This window comes from Erpetoichthys calabaricus, chromosome 5, assembly GCF_900747795.2.
Source record: "Erpetoichthys calabaricus chromosome 5, fErpCal1.3, whole genome shotgun sequence".
NCBI lineage: Eukaryota > Metazoa > Chordata > Cladistia > Polypteriformes > Polypteridae > Erpetoichthys > Erpetoichthys calabaricus.
This window is the reverse complement of record NC_041398.2, coordinates 229,011,347-229,030,570: the sequence shown is the minus strand read 5'-3', so window position 1 is coordinate 229,030,570 and position 19,224 is coordinate 229,011,347. Positions and strand designations below refer to the sequence as shown.

General features: G+C 38.5%; 1 protein-coding gene across 1 annotated transcript in view; it reads left to right on the top strand.

The window, feature by feature from the left end:
• adamts12 (ADAM metallopeptidase with thrombospondin type 1 motif, 12) overlaps positions 1 to 19,224 on the top strand; it is a 381,209-nt gene that overhangs the window by 160,697 nt on the left and 201,288 nt on the right. Inside the window, exon 13 of the mRNA XM_051928108.1 lies at positions 13,084 to 13,219. Within this exon, the coding sequence (XP_051784068.1) occupies positions 13,084 to 13,219 (136 nt within the window). The remainder of the gene's footprint in view (positions 1 to 13,083; positions 13,220 to 19,224) is intronic.

Genomic DNA, 19,224 nt, shown 5'->3' with positions numbered 1-19,224 from the left:
AGTCTGGTGTATCTCCTAGAGGTATTGTTAACTTGAAACTGACTTTGTACAATTAAGTGAGGATGTGTACAGGAGAACAGGCTATTATATGTTGCTGTTCGATTTAGAGGTGGTCCCTGCCTTTTAGATAATAATTCTGGGATAGGCCCCTGTAATTCTGTAAAGAGATGAGCAGGTTTCAGAAGAAGGATAGATGTTCTTTGTAAAACGAAATTCTTGATGGACAACATGGTGGCATCATGGGTTCAAATCTAATTCCCGATCGATGTTTGTGTAAAGTCTACACTCTCTTATGTGCGTTTCTATCAGGGTACACCAGTTTTCTTTGAGTTAATAGCAGTTTGACTCACACGAGCTTCCTCTCGGTGCTCCAATTGTGTTTTTTCTTCCAGGTCAATTTTAATTACATAGCTAAGTTTATTTAGTTGAGTAGGTCTGCGTTCTGAAGAGACTGGTATCTCATTTAGGGCAGTTACCCATTGATTCTGTGTTTGGTGTTATTTCCTCATAATTAAGTTTGATACAGTAGATAAATGATGAAATCAATCAAATTGAAATATTTTGGAATAAATAACCAATTTTATAACATCCTAATTGTTCTTAATCTGGTGCAATAAAATGTACTGGGATTTTAGGCGAGGAAATTACCTTCCTTGTCATTGTTAGAGATCTAAACAACACATTTCCGCTTTAAAAAATCCCAAACTACTATGTGTACAACAATTGCAGTAGGATGTAATTCTTAAATCATGTTGTTGTGAATCACTTCCAATTTTGGTTTATTCAATCATGAAAACTCAATCTTTTTCTAGCAATGTAACTTGTTCACCACATCCAAGAAATTTAAGAAACCACTTAATCCTGAGCAGGTTTACAGAACTTGTTTCATGTGAGGATTAAATATTACCATTGAAAGAGGCCTTGGCGGATGTTTTTATATTGTATTTACACACATACATACACACGTGTGTATATATATATATATATATATATATATATATATATATATATATATATATATATATATAGTAGAAGGAGAACGGGCATCCCAGATGAGATGGAGAAAAATACATTACCTGGATAGAAGGCCAGTACGACGATGAAGACAAACTGGGTGATGAGAAAGGAAGATACTTTCGTATTCAGCTGACATGAATTAATAAATGAAAAAGTGGAAGCCAAGAGTAGCGAGCAGTCCCATTGCCTATACGCCAGGTGGCAGATCTCAACCAGGACACGAAAACAGTAGAGTGTGCCTCCCCGGACAGAGCCCTCTATAGGGTCAGGACTCCCGCAGGGCTGAATTTCCAGACTCCAACTCCCAAGCATCAGTGCAGCTGTCCCGACTGGGTTCCTTTGTGAGGATCACTGCCACCTACTGTATGGGGGATTGAACTGCTCCCGACTCCCGCCTATCACTGGTCCTTCCAGTAAATTAATTAATTTACTGGGTACAAAGTTATTTATTTGTTCTGCTGGCTAATCCATCTGCATCGTCGTGCTGGCATCCCATCCTCTTTAGAGAGCATATGGCTATGTAACCTTCTTAAGATGTATATATGCATGAATTTATTTACTTCATCCCCAAAAATACATTTGCATGATCATTTGTAGTTGTATCCCACACTAGATAGGGTATCCAACTCACTGTATGTTACATTCACTCTTATTTGGACAATTTACAGTATAATGCTGAATTAGGGTGGCACGGTGGTGCAGTGGTAGCGTTGCTGCCTCACAGTAAAGGGACCCGGGTTTGCTTCCTGGGTCCACCCTGCGTGGAGATTGCATGTTCTCCCCGTGTTCGCATGAGTTTCCTCCAGTTTCCTCCCACAGTCCAAAGACATGCAGGTTAGGTGCATTGGCGATCCTAAATTGTCCTTGGTGTGTGGGTGTGTGTGTGTGTATTTGTCCTGTGGTGGGTTGGCGCCCTGCCCGGGATTTGTTCCTGCCTTACGCCCTGTGCTGGCTGGGATTGGTTCCAGCAGCCCTCTGTGATCCCGTTTTAGGATATAGTGGGTTGGAAAATGTATGGATGGATGGATAATGCTGAATTAACCAAAAATGCACAGGTTTGGAATGTGTGGGGAAAACTCTTGTATACACAGGGAGAAACTGCAGACTGATCACAACAAATGGAGTCGGACTTTAACCAGTTTTCTAGCACGTAGAAACAGAAATGCTTACTGGAGACAGAAAATTGTTTTGTTGTTTGCATGAGTGTATCCGTCATGAGATGTCCTTGCACCACTGCTGATAGACGTCAAGTCCCAGCATCCCACAAACTGAAATAGCCAGGTTTACTTAATGGTTATATACTGTATGCTGATATGAGATATTTGGCATATGAAAATGAATTGTGCTTTGTCAAGACCATTGAGATTTTATCTTTTAATGAGATTTACCATACCAACAAAATTCACTAAATATCCCTATTTTTGAATATAAGCATTATAATATGGGAAAAATAAGCAGGTTAAGCAAAATACCGCACCTCTCTGTGGACATTTGTTTTTTAGTGGAATCTGAATAAATTGGTTGAGATCTGCAAATATGGATTTTATTTTACTGTATACACTATGTATTATGCGCATATAATAATAAAAACATGAACTGAAACTCGACAAAATTAAATTCAGTTGGTTTGTCAGCAGATCAAAAATTTTTTAAAAATTCTTCCATAATTGTCTTGCTTTCTCTGCTTAAGAAACTGCAATATTTTACTCATTAATGGCAGGTTAAGACTGTAATAACCCATAATTCATTTCCACCTAACTTATATCCTAAAACTAAGTCTCCTGATTAAATTCATTCAATGAGTTTTTCAACGTGTTGTATACAGTAATTTATGTCACAGTATTAGCTGAAATGCGGCATTGTACTTACACATGGGTATATATAAGCAGTAAAGTCTGCACATTACATCCGATGGACAGGGCAGATCACTCTGTTTAAGGGATGCTGGTTACTAAACCCAAGAAGTGAACAGTTAGTTGGAAACTTGAATTTCCTTTACTACTTGGGATAGACGAGCTTTACAGAGAGACAATAACAGCAAGTCCCAGACAGCAGAACAACAACAGCAACATTTACTTCTATAGCACATTTTCTTACACAGAATGTAGCTCAAATTGAAAATAAAGAAAAATAGCTCAAAGAAAATAAAAATAAGTTCAAATAAGGAAAGAGCAAAAAAAAAAAAAAAACAGATCATTACAGAAGAACCACTGGTCACGAACGTTTCCGAACATGTACAAATCAGGTTACAATCAAAAAGTTTGCCAAAATTTTGCATATGTTCACGACCACACGCTCTGGTGACAAAAACACTGGCAGCCAGTTTCCCTACGTGCGTTCGTATGCGCCAATGATTTCCCTTTCTCTGTTTCCCATTTTCTTTTGTTTGCTTATACAGGGCCTAACAAAGCAGCTGACGTTTCAAAAGGGGTTACAATGTTAACCAAGCAGAGGCCTCAAGTGCTGGAAGAGGTGGAAAAACTGTTGCTAGTGTAGTTGAACGAAAAGCAACTTGCAGGGGATAGCGTAAGCGAGGCGCTCACATGCAAGAAAGCCAGGAAGATTCATGGTGATTTGCTGAAAAAAAAATCCTTCTTTGAGTGGCAAAGGTGAGGAATTTAAAGCCAGTAGAGGATGGTATGCAAAATTTTGCAAGAGAAGTGGCATTTCATTTTCCCCTGTGCTTAAAACTCATTACAAAAGTGTTTACAGCGAGCGGTTCGTAATGGTGTAGCGCAAACTCTTACAATGTTAGTTTTCTCTGTTGTTCAAGTTTTTCACAGTGTTATTCAATGTTTTTACATTTAGTTTACTAGTAACTATTTTTGTGCTTAAAAATATATATATTATTTACGTACAGTTCATACGGTCTGGAACGGATTAATTGTATTTACATACAATCTTGTGGGGAAATTACGTTCGGGTCGTGATCAAATCGGGCCGCATCCAGAGTTTCGGAATGAATTGTGGTCGTGACCAGAGGTACCACTGTACAGGCTTACATGACATACTGTAAGTATATTATTAGTAGCAAAGTGAGGTCTAACATAAAGTATTGTATTCTAATTCTATAAAGACAAATCCAATCATAATGTCAGATGGCAGGGAGAACAGAACAAAAAAACAAACAAACAAACAAAGTTCTGTTAAGCTGGGGAAAAAAACTAAATCTGCAGGGGCTCCAAGGCCAAAAGAATACCAGGCTCTCGCCGGGAATTCTGCCTAAAATAAATGTTCTTAAGTCGTATATCATTGTTTCCAAGCTTTGATCCCAGAGGATTCACTGCAGTGGGTCTCGTGGACACCATCCTTCATTCAAGCATCACACGTGGCTGCGCAGTGCTTCGATCAGGTACTGGTGGCAGTGCAAAACCCTTCCACAGGGAAACTGGAAAAGAAAAAGGAGAAAAGTCAAGATTAGTAATGATTACAAATCCCTTTTTCAGTGCATGTGTATTCAGAGTACAATTAAAATGTAGCTATTAAAAAGTTAAAATTAAGGTGCATTTTTTATGAGCCTTTTTAATGTGATCCATGGTTAGCCTGGCATATTTCTGTTGGTAAATTAATCCAGATTTTTTGAGCATAACGGCGAAAGGCCAGTTCACCACTTCATTTATTCTTAGCTCTTGGGATAATAAGCAGACCACCATTAGAAGATCAAGATTATAACTTGGAATGTATGGGGACAGACATGCCAAAATATTAGATTAGATTAGATTAGATTGGATTAATCCCATGAGAAAATTCAGATGCATACAGAAGCAGAACCATAAAAAGCAAGGATGCAGACTCACAGGACAAATAATATAGCCAATCAATCAATCGATAAGGAGTAAAAATAAATAAATAAATAATTGTGTTTTGTGAAGATATTTCAAAATGAACTTAATGAATGTCCCGGGAGGAAGCATTGAAGTGCCTGATAGCAGTTGGCAGAAAAGTCCCCCAGATTCTTTTCTTAGCACACCAACAACAACATTTATTTCTATAGCACATTTTCATACAAATGATGTAGCTGAAAGAGCTTTACAAGATGAAGAAAGAAAAAAGAAAAAACATAAAAATAAAATCAGACAATACTAATTAACAAAGAATAAAGTGAGGTCCAATGGTCAGGGAAGACAGAAAAAACAAAAAAAAAAATCCAGACTATGATAGAATGACCGTGGAGGGGAGTTTCCACATTCAGTGTTTTATTGGTGTATATTAATTTATGTGTGTAGTTTAAAATGCAGAGCATATGTTGAATCTGTTGAAGGTTTCATTTTTATTTTGTTGTGTGCAACGAAAATAAAAGGCATTCTATTCTGTGTACGTATTCAAATTGACTAACGTGCATATGTTTGTGAGTTGATTTCGGTGTCTGTTTTCCTTTTCTTGAATATTTTAGACTACAGCTAGCTTTCTTTATTATGGACAGATTAGATCTTGATCATCATAATGCTTTAATGACCATTATTATGACAGCAGTCTTAAGCGTAGTGGCATTGTAAGACATATTCTTTACTTTCTGTTCCTCACAGCGGTGCAATGAAAATTGAAAGAGACAGGTCTGTCACTTATGTCATTTGACTTGTTACTTTATAATGAGGACTTTGACAGAGGCACAAATGAATGTTTCTAAAGGGTAAACTACAAGCATTTATTCATACAGAAAGCAACCGTTACTGTATGTGGAATAAGTAACAAAGGAGTTTAGCAGACACTAATGCAGCTCTTGATTTGACAACTTCTTCAAAGCTAAATGACTAGAGATTGTAAAGATATGTTTGGCCGCATGGTCTGTTCTTTTTAAAATACTTCTTATGATCTGAGAGCAGTGGATTGGGTCTAGAAGCAGAATGGTAGACTGTGATTACAGTGCATGGTTTTTATTGGAATACACAAATCGTGTAAAGGCAAACCTTACTGAAAACACCACACACAATCTATGTCAAAAATTCTGGTTGCCCTATTACTTATCCTTTAGCTAAGCACCATGCCTTCAGAAAATACCACAGTCAGAGAACAACAGTCAGCAACATCAGTGTTACAAGTAAGTACTCACAACAAAGTTTTGGTATGAAACTTGACCCTAATAGGCAAAATGTCTCCTCTTGGTAATAAAGTTTATCTATATCTATATCTATATATTGTATATATATATATATACATATATATATATATATATATATATATATATATATATATATATATATATATATATACAGTATATATATACATATATACAGTATATATATAAAATCCATCGTCTATCTGTCTGTCCGCTTTTTATGAGAGAACTACTTAACAGATTTAGATCGGGGTTTTTTCAATAATTTGCTTGAACATTCCAGTTGATTTTGCAACTTCTCTCATCGTGCTAAGTATCATAGTTTGCTTTAGGTGCACGAATCCGAGAGATATGTTGCGGGCCGAGGGGAGGAGAGTGGGGCTCTCCTCACTCATGCAGCAGGCTCTGTTTAAGTCGCGCTACCTCTCGCCCCGTGTTGGAGCGTACCTTGCCTCTGCTTAGCTAGCAATACCTGTTTGTTCAACAGACGTTATCATCTACATATTGTTAAGGAGTAACGTTGGACGTTTTTGAGAGAGAGATCAGAGCTACGTGTGTTGTAGAGGGTAGTTGCTCATTGCCAAAGACATGACGGCCACGTGCTTTTCCCCCCATGCAGGGGACGCTCTCCTATCAGAAATGAACACGATCAGATACAGTGTCAATGTTTGTCATTGGAGCACACCTACATTCCGTTTGTTCAAATTACATTTTTTTTTAATTGATTTTTAAAGTTTGTCCTGTTTCACTAGTGTGTGGGTGGTTCCGCGGATGGGGCGGGGGGGGTGGGGGGGCTTCGGGGGGGATGTGTCTGTGGGCAGCCAGTATTCATATATTTAAATATCTGCATATTTCCACATTAATTCCAAGTATAACATTTTGAAGTACTAATGACTTTTTTTTTTGTTTTTAATTGTTGATATTTTTCTTCTTCTTGGTATCCTTATGTGACACTTGGTGCCCCTGGTCTACAGCTGGGTGATATGGCCTATAAATAATTTCTGAATATTTTTAGGCTATTTCGCGATACACAATATACATCTCAGTATTTTGAAATCTCCTCTAAATACTTCATAAATGCTTGATTTAACCCTTTGATTCATACAATCACACCAATATGATGATTCTAGTAGTCCCTGCAGGCTGCAACTTGTGTCTGCATTAAATTATTCTTGTTGATATTCATTAGTGGTTTCTATTAGAACAATTTTAATCTAGTATGCAAAACAGGGGGAAATCACAGCCAAGTTAAATTTAACAAAATGGTAATTATTCAAACCTGGTAATTGCACACAACACAACATTTCAAAAGAACATAAGTTAAAGTGCACGTTTTGGGCATAAAGTTTGTGCCAACAGGTCGTTTCACTGTGACAAACCAATCTGCAGAACAATAACAGTCACATCACATTACAGTAATATAATGATAAGCCACAATTTTGTAACTGCAGACTGATACTATAAAACAAGTTTTACCACTTAGAGTCTTGCAGTTTCATCATTTCTACAGTCCATTATACAGACCTAATGCCAAAACTGAATTTTATGAGTGGCATGCTTCAAAATAGTTTTTATTGCCAGAAGCAATGCACAAGAACACTTCACATGATTTTCACGGTTTTCTGATCAATCATCTCTTGTTTCCCCTTCCCTGCAGGGCTCTTGCCTTTGGCGTCACATGCCTGAATTGCCTCGGGTGCAGTGCAACTCGTGCCAGGTATAGTGACATGTGGGGAGTTTGACTGGGGCGGTTCACCTGTCACACTGTAACACAGATGTCCTAAGGCAAGCTCAGGGAGGAAAGAAACCCCCCATGAAGCAGAAGGATGAATGCTCTCTTTGACTACTTGTAACTCTCTGCACACACTAAGCGTCTATTGTTTTGAGTTGATCCCAGGCTAAAATGCGACTGAAATTCTTTTCTATTTTCTTGTTGAAACCAATGAGAAAAAGCATAACTGACCTGCAGCTAAAAAAAAAAAAATTGTATATCAGCGTAACTAGACAGCAGTATATGTGTATGTTCAAATATATTGAAGGCCGGTATTCTGGACAGCCGGGTTATGACAGCATAGAGGTGTAGTGGCCTTTTGAGTATATGCCTCTACGGCAGTGGACTGCAAGATTTAGAGAGCAGAGTGGCGTAACATTAGCACATCATGACAGATATGCGTAGACCGTTATTCAGACCAGCAGGGTTATGATGATAGACTAGCCATTTGGGTATATGCCGCTATGCAACTGGCCCAAAAACTGCCCTGCCAGGCTCAAAAAGGTAGAAAAAATGACACAATGATGTGTATTTGATGTGCACAATATAGTAAAGTTACTACATCCCACACAGAATAAGCTGTGATACATCGGGTACATTCAAGGTATCCCACAGCGCTATTCTGGTCTACTGCCAAGTTGTTTGCCTGCCTGTGGAAAAGTCATCACAGATAAAGGAGCACTAGAATAGGAGGGTCCTTTCATCTGACTGGCTGGCCCAGCACTGACTCAGCTGTAGAATGGCCAGTAGGGGGAGGCAGCTTATTGGGTGAGGTCTCCAGGTCTCTGACTGTGGCTGGCTTGTCTGACTCCTTTTCTACAATCTGGCTGCGGATCTACAATTTAGCTTATTGACAGATAGTGTTGATTAGTGAGCAGCAGTATGGTTTCATGCCAAGAAAGAGCACCACAGATGCGATGTTTGCTCTGAGGGTGTTGATGGAGAAGTATAGAGAAGGCCAGAAGGAGTTGCATTGCATCTTTGCGGATCTGGAGAAAGCATATGACAGGGTGCCTCGAGAGGAGCTGTGGTGTTGTATGAGGAAGTCAGGAGTGGCAGAGAAGTACGTAAAAGTTGTATAGGATATGTACGAGGGAAGTGTGACAGTGGTGAGGTCTGCGGTAGGAGTGACGGATGCATTCAAGGTGGAGGTGGGATTACATCAGGGATCGGCTCTGAGCCCTTTCTTATTTGGAATGGTGATGGACAGGTTGACAGACGAGATTAGACAGGAGTCCCCGTGGACTATAATGTTTGCTGATGACATTGTGATCTGTAGCGAGAGTAGGGAGCAGGTTGATGAGATCCTGGAGAGATGGAGATATGCTCTACAGAGGAGAGGAATGAATGTCAGTAGGAACAAGACAGAATACAAATGTGTGAATGAGAGGGAGGTCAGTGGAATGGTGAGGATGCCGAGAGTAGAGTTGGCAAAGGAGGATGAGTTTAAATACTTGGGAGCAACAGTACAGAGTAATGGGGAGTGTGGAAGAGAGGTGAAAATGAGAGTGCAGGCAGGGTAGAATGGGTGGAGAAGAGTGTCAGGAGTGATTTGAGACAGATGGGTATCAGCAAGAGTTAAAGAGAAGGTCTACAGGACGGTAGTGAGACCAGCTATGTTATATGGGTTGGAGATGGTGGCACTGACCAGAAAGCAGGAGAAACAGCTGGAGGTAGCAGAGTTAAAGATGCTAAGATTTGCACTGGGTGTGACAAGGATGGAGAGGATTAGAAATGAGTACATTAGAGGGTCAGCTCAGGTTGGACGGTTGGGAGACAAAGTCAGAGATGCAAGATTGTGTTGGTTTGGACGTATGGAGAAGAAAGATACTGAGTATATTGGGAGAAGGATGCTAAGGATAGAGCTGCCAGGCAGGAAAAAAGAGGAAGACCTAAGAGAAGGTTTATGGATGTGGTGAGAGAGGACATGCAGGTGATGGGTGTAACAGAACAAGATGCAGAAGACAGGATGGCATGGAAGAAGATGATCCGCTGTGGCGACCCGTAACGGGAGCAGCCGAAAGAAGAAGAAGAAGAAGAAGACAGATAGTGTTGTTTTCATTTATATTAATTAGTTTCTACTTTGTTTTTCATGTGTTTGAACATATCTGTACCCTGAGATGTGAAGGTGCTGTATTTAGTGATTGCTATAATCTATTCTTGCATTTTGCCTTGGGAGTTCTCACAGTGCTCTGTGCTTACCCTTAATGAACAGAGAAGTCTGTACAGTTTTATTGTATTACTGAGGTGGTCATGATAGATTGTCCATTTAGCTCGGTGAAGAGGATTACTTGTATTTTGTTTTGTGTGTTGTATTTACCCCGTTTTTTGACACCCATTGCATGCCCAACCTTCCTGGAAGGTGGTCTCTCACTGAATTGCCCTTCCCAAGATTTCTTCCTTTGTTTTTCTTTCAAGTTTTTTTTGGATGTTTTTTTCTTGTCTTCTTAGAGAAATAAGGCTTGGGGTTATCAACAATACAGAGCTTGTTAAAGCACATTGAGGCATGCCTTGTTTGATTTCTGGCTAAGAAGAAATGAATTGTAGTTGTTGATGATGCTAGCATATCTGAAAGGAAATGTACTGTGATATTTAACAAGCACAGTGGATTCAGAGACTATTCTCTTTCACTTTCTGCACACTTTATTGTGTTCAAGGTTTAATTTTAAAATGATAATTTTTTGCACATTAATCTATACTCGATAAGTCATAATAACAAAGTGAAAACGTCTTTTTAGAAAAGCTTGCATATGTATTATAATCAGAAACTGAAATCTCTCCTTCATCTAAGTATTCAGGCCCTCTGCTGTCGTGGTGCCTAACCAGGATTGTTTCAAAGGCACGAGGCGTGCACGACAGTAGAGTTGACCCCTAAACTACAACATCCCGCTGGTCCAAGGGGTGCAGGTAATGAAAAACAAAGCCGACATAGATATAGGACATATCAGCAGCTTTCCATCTCTCCCATTCCATAAATATCCATCCAGAGACCAAGTTGGATCAAAGGCCTATCAGATGAGAATTGCAATATCTCTCTAGTATAAAAAGAAATCCTGGAAAGGAAAAGCAGAGCGACGAGACGTGATCTTCTCAGAAGTTCATGGAAGACACTTAAAAGACCCACAAAACAAAAGAGACTGGCCACGGAGCATCTCGCAGGGACTGTAAACATGAGACTTGGTGCCAAGAGATTGTCCCAGCACCGTCTCGCAGGAACATGGAACATGAGATTCTTGCAAGACACGCCCTACTTACAAACTATATCAAATAAGAGCATGGCCAGAAAAACACTCAGTTGTGTAAAGGCACGTAGCACACACAGATACTGTGCTCTCAGCACATATAAAACATATAAGGACAATACGTTTTAGATGAAACGTCAACAACTAAGCAAAGAAGAAAGAGTAGTGCAGAGAAATGGGTACAGAATATAAAAAGCAGTAAAATTCGAAAGTATTGTAGCATCCCAGCCAGATTGAAGCCTTTTTTGTTTTAAGTGACTGTTAGGTCTGATTGAGGGAGGGCAGAGTACAGCACGGAAGACTGATAGCGGGGTATTGATTGATGTGGTGGGGGGGGGGGTGAGACCCGGGGAAGGAGGGGTTGGAGAGGGTGCTAGAAAGTTGTGTTTGGGGTTATGAAGTCAGCGATTGTTCAAGTAAAACTTTTGTGACACTTTATTACGTCAGTCGCTACAGTATCAAAAAAAAGATAGTAAAGATTGCATTAGCGCAAACTAAAGGTAATTAATCATCAGAACCAGGTGTAATTGAAAAAATAGCAGAACAAATCGAGGTCAGAAATAAAAGGCAAAGAGTGGAAAACAAAGTCTTTTCGCTTTTGCATCATTCAGTGCACAAAATGTGGATTTATACAATAATGGACCATACGCTACGAGAATCTGTGGTCCCGCAACAGTTAAAGCAATGACAAGTTTAATTTCAAAGAAAACACAATTCGGTCAGGTGTATATTTATGATCATGGAGAAGCAATGTAAATTTTAATTACAGGTGACAAGAAAGGTAATGCATGTATTCCGCCAATAACATTAGACACCAAAGAAGATTGTGATATGCCTTTCGTATTAAAATTTTTACAGTTTACCGTATGAATAGCTTTTGCTATGACAATTAACAAATAACAGGGACAAACATTAGGAATTATTTATTAGAGAAACAGAAACAATATTCACTCACGGGCAGTTATACATTGCGTTGTCACAACGTGTCTCCAAAAACGGGATCAAAATATAATGCGATCTTGAAGAAAAGGTAATTCCAAATATTGTTTTTAATGAAGCTTTAAAGTAAAAGTGAAAATAATGAAATTTAAACAATTCCAAAGAAAAAAAAGCTTTTAAAATTGTATATCCGATTAACCAAACACAGGGGTTGGCGGGTGAAGCCCCTTAGTAAGATAAAAAGAACCACTTGCTATCTAGGCAAATTGAGCAAAAAGAGCTGCTATCTATCCAGGTTGTATTCTTTTCACATCCATTTGGTTTGCTTCTGCTTTTGGAACATTAAGAATTTAAGTTTAAAAAGTGGTTATTCTATAATGAGTAAATAAACTTTTGAATCCACTTCGCGACTTTGCCTTGAACACTTTCTAAACTAGAGATAAGAGAAGAGAGGAAGTATTTTAACCACAGACACAATTACTCTGAGGTCATTCTGACGGTGACCACAAGTTGTAGACTTCATTTGCATCTCCATAACAGACTACTAAGTGTGAATGAATGGAGCAAGAATCAAAGCTGTGGGATACTCAGGTCTACAATCAAAATTGTAATGTAAGGTTAGGGTCACCATTAGACACAGTTGTGAGCTCCAGAAATCATTCTGCATGACCTACTGCATATTAAGCTTTTCAGAATTATTTCATAATGATTGGATTAACATGAGAAGAACATAGTAAGGACTCTGAATAAGTATAGACCAAAAAAGTGAACAGACCTTTGTGCTTATTGTGGTTTCTGAAACCAAAACCAAGGGGTGGTCATTCCCCTGGGACAATTAAGGGGTATGGCTTATGTAACCTTCCTTGAGCTTTCATTATATTATATGTGATTTCTCTCTGTTCTCTCTTTTTTTCTGTAAATCTCAAATAAATATGAGTAAAAAGATACTAATTGCAGTTTGAGGCTGGTGTGGTAGCCTGGCAGAAAAACATATAACATCTAATTATCTATATTTTACTTGCATATATTCAAAATATTTTTTTTTTCATTATTTTAAGCTTCTTTTTCAAGAGCAAAACCCAGGAGTGGAATATGAATACACTATCAAAAAGACCAATGGAAATGAAATTGTGGAACCAGAATACATTTGGAAGCTTGGTGCATGGACGGACTGCTCTGCCACTTGTGGAACAGGTAGAACCTTCTACTTTCTAGGTGTCCAACAGCACACCAGCTTAAAAAGATTTCCTTCATTTTCATTTTAACAGTGCAGCCCTTAACTAGTCAGATCCAAAATGAGACAGCACCCCTTGTTATTTAATTAGAATAGATCATAAGAGCATAAAAAAACAAGAAAAGACAATTCAGTCCATCAAGTTTGTTTAATTAGCAAAAGGCAAATCTGCCCCAATATCTCATCCAAATTGTTCTTAAAGGCTTTATTTTTGATTTCTGTGTTACCATATATACTCGCGTTTAAGTTCTCCTGCGAATAAGTCAGAACTTGATTTTACCGTATAATTTCCGGTATTTCATAATGTCGGTCGTATAAGTCGAATGCAGAAAACTGACGCTATTGGTCCAAGAGATTATGATATGCTAATGCCCACCATACTGCCTTTTTTTTCTATGCATTGTGCCTACGTGACCACACGGTAATACCCAAACTATTCCGAAGTGACGTTTGCACTGTTTTGTGTTTTTTGGTATCTCACACCCTCATACACCTTTATCGTAAGAGTATCCCTTATCTACGATGGAGCATTCGATCAGAAGAAAATATGAAGCTGGTTTCAACCCTTAAACTGACACATACTTGGGGGTTAATGCACCCCTGGACGCCAAATACTTTTTTGCTGCACTTTTTAACAAAATGTCATAATTCACAAAGAAAATATGACATTTTAATGGAACACATATTTTTTTCATGCAAAAAGAATCACAATTACTGCAACATTGATAATTTTACACACTGCCAATGAACTGTAAAAACTTAAAAAAAAAAACTACTGCAACAATCAATTATTATATGTACAAGGAGCAACTGACGTCATTGATGAAATTCAGTAAATCACCAAGCCAACTGTGCTTGAACTGGCTGCACGCAAGCACACAGAGATAAGCACTGATGCTTGCAGGCTAGTCTAGTGCAGTGGCTGAATCCCAGGGCCAGTATTGTTGCAGTTCTGCTGGACCCAGCAGTGGTCATGAGCTGGCTGCTCAACGAATATATGGCACTGCCTGATCAGCTTCGGCGTGCTGGCAAATTGCTCTGTGAAGCTACTATAGCCAGTTGCAGCGTTCAATGAATGTACGTCACTGAATATACTTGGCTCCGGCGTGCTGACAAATTGCACCGAGACATGACTATAACCGGTTGCAGAGTTCAATGAACGTACATTGCTGATTGTATGTCACTGCATATACTCGGTTTCAGCGTGCTTCCAAATTGCACTGGAAACTGACTTTAGCCAGTTGCGGCATTCAACAAATGTACTTTGCCGAATATACTCAGCTCCGGCATGCTGGCAAATTGCATTGGGAACCAACTATAGCCGGTTCCGGGTGGTTTAAGTGTTAAATTAAAAGTCGTTGAAGTGGCGAAAGAAATTGGTAACTGCGCTGCTGCAACAAAATTCGATGTGTCTGAGAAACTGGTGCGAGATTGGAGGAAGCAAAAAGATACAAAAAAATGAAGTGTCATATTTTTGAACAGGCATATAAGTCAGGGTCTGATTTTACGATAGATTTTTTGGGTTTCAAGACCCGATTTATAAGCGAATATATACGGTAATTATCTTTGATTGGTAGTGTGTCTATAGTTTGACATTTCAGTTAAATCATACCAATAGGTCTTAGTTCAATACAAAATACATTTGATTGTCCAAGTTGTACTAATCCAGGCACCACTATGGTGTTCCAAGGCTAAATGACATACGTAAGACTACATTCTCATTCTTGCTTAATTATGTGATATATTAAGAACATAAGAAAGTTAACAAACGAGATGAGACCATTCAGTCCATCAAGCCCGTTTGTTTAGCTAATCGCTAAGCGGTCCCAATATCTCATCCAGATTCTTTTTAAAGGTTGTCAAGGTTTCTACTTCAAATCCATGTCTCTGTAGTTTGTTCTAGAGTCCCACAACTCTTTAAGCAAAGAAGTACTGGCTGACTTCAGTTTTACTTTCCACTGGTGTCCTCATGTACAGTATGTCATTCAGTGTTAAGTTGTAAAGAATTCAGCTGGATCTACTCTACAATGACTTTGAGAATTTTGAAGATCTGGATTAGGTTCCCTTTACATATTTGGGCTTTCTCTGCTTGAGTACAAACAAAAGTTTAATTCTCTGAGCCGGTCAGAGATTAAGGCATGGTGGTGGAGAAATTGTAAGGTATTACTGGCCATCTGTTATTGGCTCCAAAGCTTACCAAAAACAGTCATTTATGAAAGTAATGGTCAGTATTTGCCATGACAATACTTTATTAATAGTAAACTTACTCAGTTGCCCTTCATCTGTTTCCAAAATTTCCAAGTGCAGCATAGGATGAAGATACTTGTACGTGTATATTTTACAAATAACCCACAATTTAACTCACAATTAAATTTAAACAGTTTTGCAGTTTTTTATGTAGGTGATAATTTAGCCACCTCACACCCTCAGAGTCCTGGATTGGAATAAGTACCCCATCACTTCTGGCAGGGATCATCCATGTACTCCTTGTCTCCACATTTTTTTTCTTTGGGTATTCCAGTTTTAGCCTGACATTCCAAAGGAGTACAAAGCTGTTTAATTGACAACTCTAAATTGGCTCAGTGTGAGTGGGGGGAGTTTTAGGGGGGTGTGTGTACATGCCTAGTGTTAGTTAATTCTACTGTGACCCTAAACTGAATTAGCTAGGTTCCAAAAGGAATTGGTGTGTGGAGTATTAGGTGCCTGCTGAAAAATTTTAGGAGGACTTTATCAGTTGGATTATGTAGCCCAGTGTTATTTCATTTTGTTGGAAGAAACCTCATTTTGGTAGGTTTTGCTTGTCAATAATTTGATATGAAAGCATTATTTTCTTTGAGCTCTCCCATCATTAGAGCTTATGCCACTTACAGTAGGTTGATTTTTTTATTTTTTTGTTCATTGTTGAGGCAGAACTCATGCCAAAGTAAATGAAATCAATAGAAAATGAATTCACAGAAATGCATTCTGTTTATGCTTCATCAGACATTGCCATCCATAAGGGGACCTCCTCATAGATACGCCTCTGTTTCCTTTGTGCATTTTGTGCTGCATATTACTAATTTTTCATTATACTATTTCAGAAATGGTTCACAATAGCTGATTTATTTTTTTCCCTGAGAGGGGATGCTTAGAAAATGTCTCTCCCTTCAAATGTCAGTCATTTTTTTCTTTTTGAGGATCTTTTGCTTTCTAACAAAGCAGAGCCATGTCATCTCAATCAAAGAGTACAGAACATTTTTAAAACTACTTAATCATATTCTGGATCATGGGGGCTGGATCCTGTATGTCTTAGAGATGAATGATTTGAGGTTATATATTCGGTATACAGTGAAGTTTTCACATTTTATTGTTGTACAACCTTGAATCACAGTGAATTTAATTAGGCTTTTTGACGCCGATTAACAGAAAAAGACTCTTTTACTGTCAAAGTGAAAACAGATCTCTGCAAAGTGGTGTAAATTAATTAAAAATACAAAAAAAAAAGCAAATTAAACACAACGTGATTCAATATTATTATTGCATAAAAGTACAATATGAAAGGTTCCAAGGGGTGAATACATTTTACAGATACTGTGTAGGCTGAAATTCACAGCTTGGATTTCAATGTATAATCAGCTATTGAATACAATATTTATAAATTAGTGAAGACCGAAGGAGAGAAAACTGTTGGGTCAATTTTACTTGCTCAATGTTTCCTTATTTTTTTAAGATGGAGGCAAAAACTTTAGACATCTGATAGTGTACAGTTGGTAGAGATACAGTATTTGCAAGTTATTTTATGAAACATTTTTCATATTTTCTGACATAGGTATTTCCAAATTGGCCCATATATGTGATAATGAAAAGTAAAGGTTCTGGGATTGAATTATATGTTTTAATCAATTTTGCCTGAGTTTTCTTTGCCCCTTAATCCCACCAAATATCAAGCTCAGCTAAGGAAAGGTTAGGTTCTTTTTTGTTATCTCCAAATATGGATGTTATTGTTATTTTGTAGAAAGTGGACTGGTTGTACAGTGCTTCCTTATTGTTTCCATTTTTATCAGACATTGATAAAACATTTAACAGGAGATGAACAATTGTTAGTCATATACATTGGGAGAAACATATTGTAGTGTTGATGCTGAGCGCCACAGTGGATGGATTCTCTGCTCTTTACATGGCTCTTTGAGGTGGCTCGCTGTCCTTCAAAGGACTGCTCGAATTTTGGCATAGGCTTGCCATTTATATAGGCATCCATGCCTTTAGTGATGTAATGCCAGCTCATACAGTAACACATCGATTTTCAATCACTGGATTCACCGTCAGTCTCTGTTGACATCAGGGCCAAATAAAAAAAAAATTGGCCACCCCAGCACCTACCTATTATTGTAATATTACTGCTGTGTGGTACGCTGCAAGCTGTACACATTGGAACAACTCTCCCTTCTGCTAGTGCGTAGTGTTCTTCCCCAGCACCATGTGTCATGCCACATTTTGAAATCACAATGTCAGTTATGTAGCTTCAGTTTTAACAACGTTTCGTAGCTTTTCTCTTTTGTTATAATTAATCTGCTATAGATTGGATGATAAACTTAAACATGTGGTGTTTGAATTGTCAAAAGAATTCAAATGATTAAATGTCTACGAAGCAGTGAAAGTGCTTCAAGTATTGCTTTAATTTACCAATTCGGAAGAACAACAGTAAACAATATAAAGGGTGATGCTGTCAAAATTTGAAAAACATGTCGAAAATGGATACCACTTACGGTAATGTTATTCTGTGTTAATTTTAATGTTCTTCTGTACTGTCATTTTCTTTTTACATTCTGTTATATTATGTTTTGTTAATATATTGTGATGTGCAGGCAGTTTGTGATCCGCTGTGTGGGAGCAGAAAGGATGGAATGCTGTGTAAGTGATGGGTGAAGGGCTTCTATTCTGTAAGGGACAGACACACCTCTTAGGAGATGAGTAACAGAAGTTAGGAGGGAAAGGAAAGTGTGGCGGAAGGAAACTTTGAGCAGGGAGTCAGGATACAATAAGTAGGAGTGTTTGGGGTATAGAGAAGGATAGAATTTGAGTGGCAGCAGATAAACTGATTTGTAAGGGAAGCTTTCTTTCATTGATTTGGAGGTGCGGTCCGTAACCCAGTTAATGGAATATAAGACAGAACACCGTTTGTTATGGAACGAAGACTCCAAGTAAAACGTAAAAAACTCCAGTACCTCTGAGTTGTATTTGCTTATTATACTGGTCATTACAATATTATACGAATTAATTAATTTTGTTAATACTATACTATATTTTGTTAATATAACTTTGTTTTATAAATAAATTTGACCATTTGCTAAACTAATCTACTTTATATCATTTTTAAAGTAGCTTTTCTGTTGTCTTTTTTCTTATGCGACACAGCCTCAGACCTGACCCCGGACGGATAGTCAAGGTTTTACTGTACTGAAGTAACTTGACAGCACCATTACATATCCCTCCCATTGAAGTCGTTGTTACCAGTGACCACTTCCAACTCCTTGCAACGGCACACAAACTAATTGAAATGGCAGCATGGTCTTCTCTTTCGCTTCAGTCGTGTAGCTGGTGACGAGGGCACATCAGTAGGGATCATGAGTGCAGTGTTGTCAAATGGCACACCTGGGATGTTGAATGCTGTGCCATCAACACTGGGCAGTTGTAAGCAAGCAGGCGAATCTCCTTAGGTGGAGATGCAGAGGTTCCATTCTTTTGGCTAGTGTTTTCCTTAATTGAACTGGAGCTGGAAAATGCGTCCCAGGTCTGGATCTCAGCTTTTAGACTCTTCCTCCACTACCACTTCACAACGCCGCTACAATCTGCCTTTTCCTTTGCCTGCACATTTTTATCACCAGCCCTGCTTCTCACAGCTCACTTGGGGTCAGTGGCAACTCAGTCTATCACACTTTTCCCCAACTCCATGAGCTTGAAGCTCCATCAGTGTCCGCACACCCAG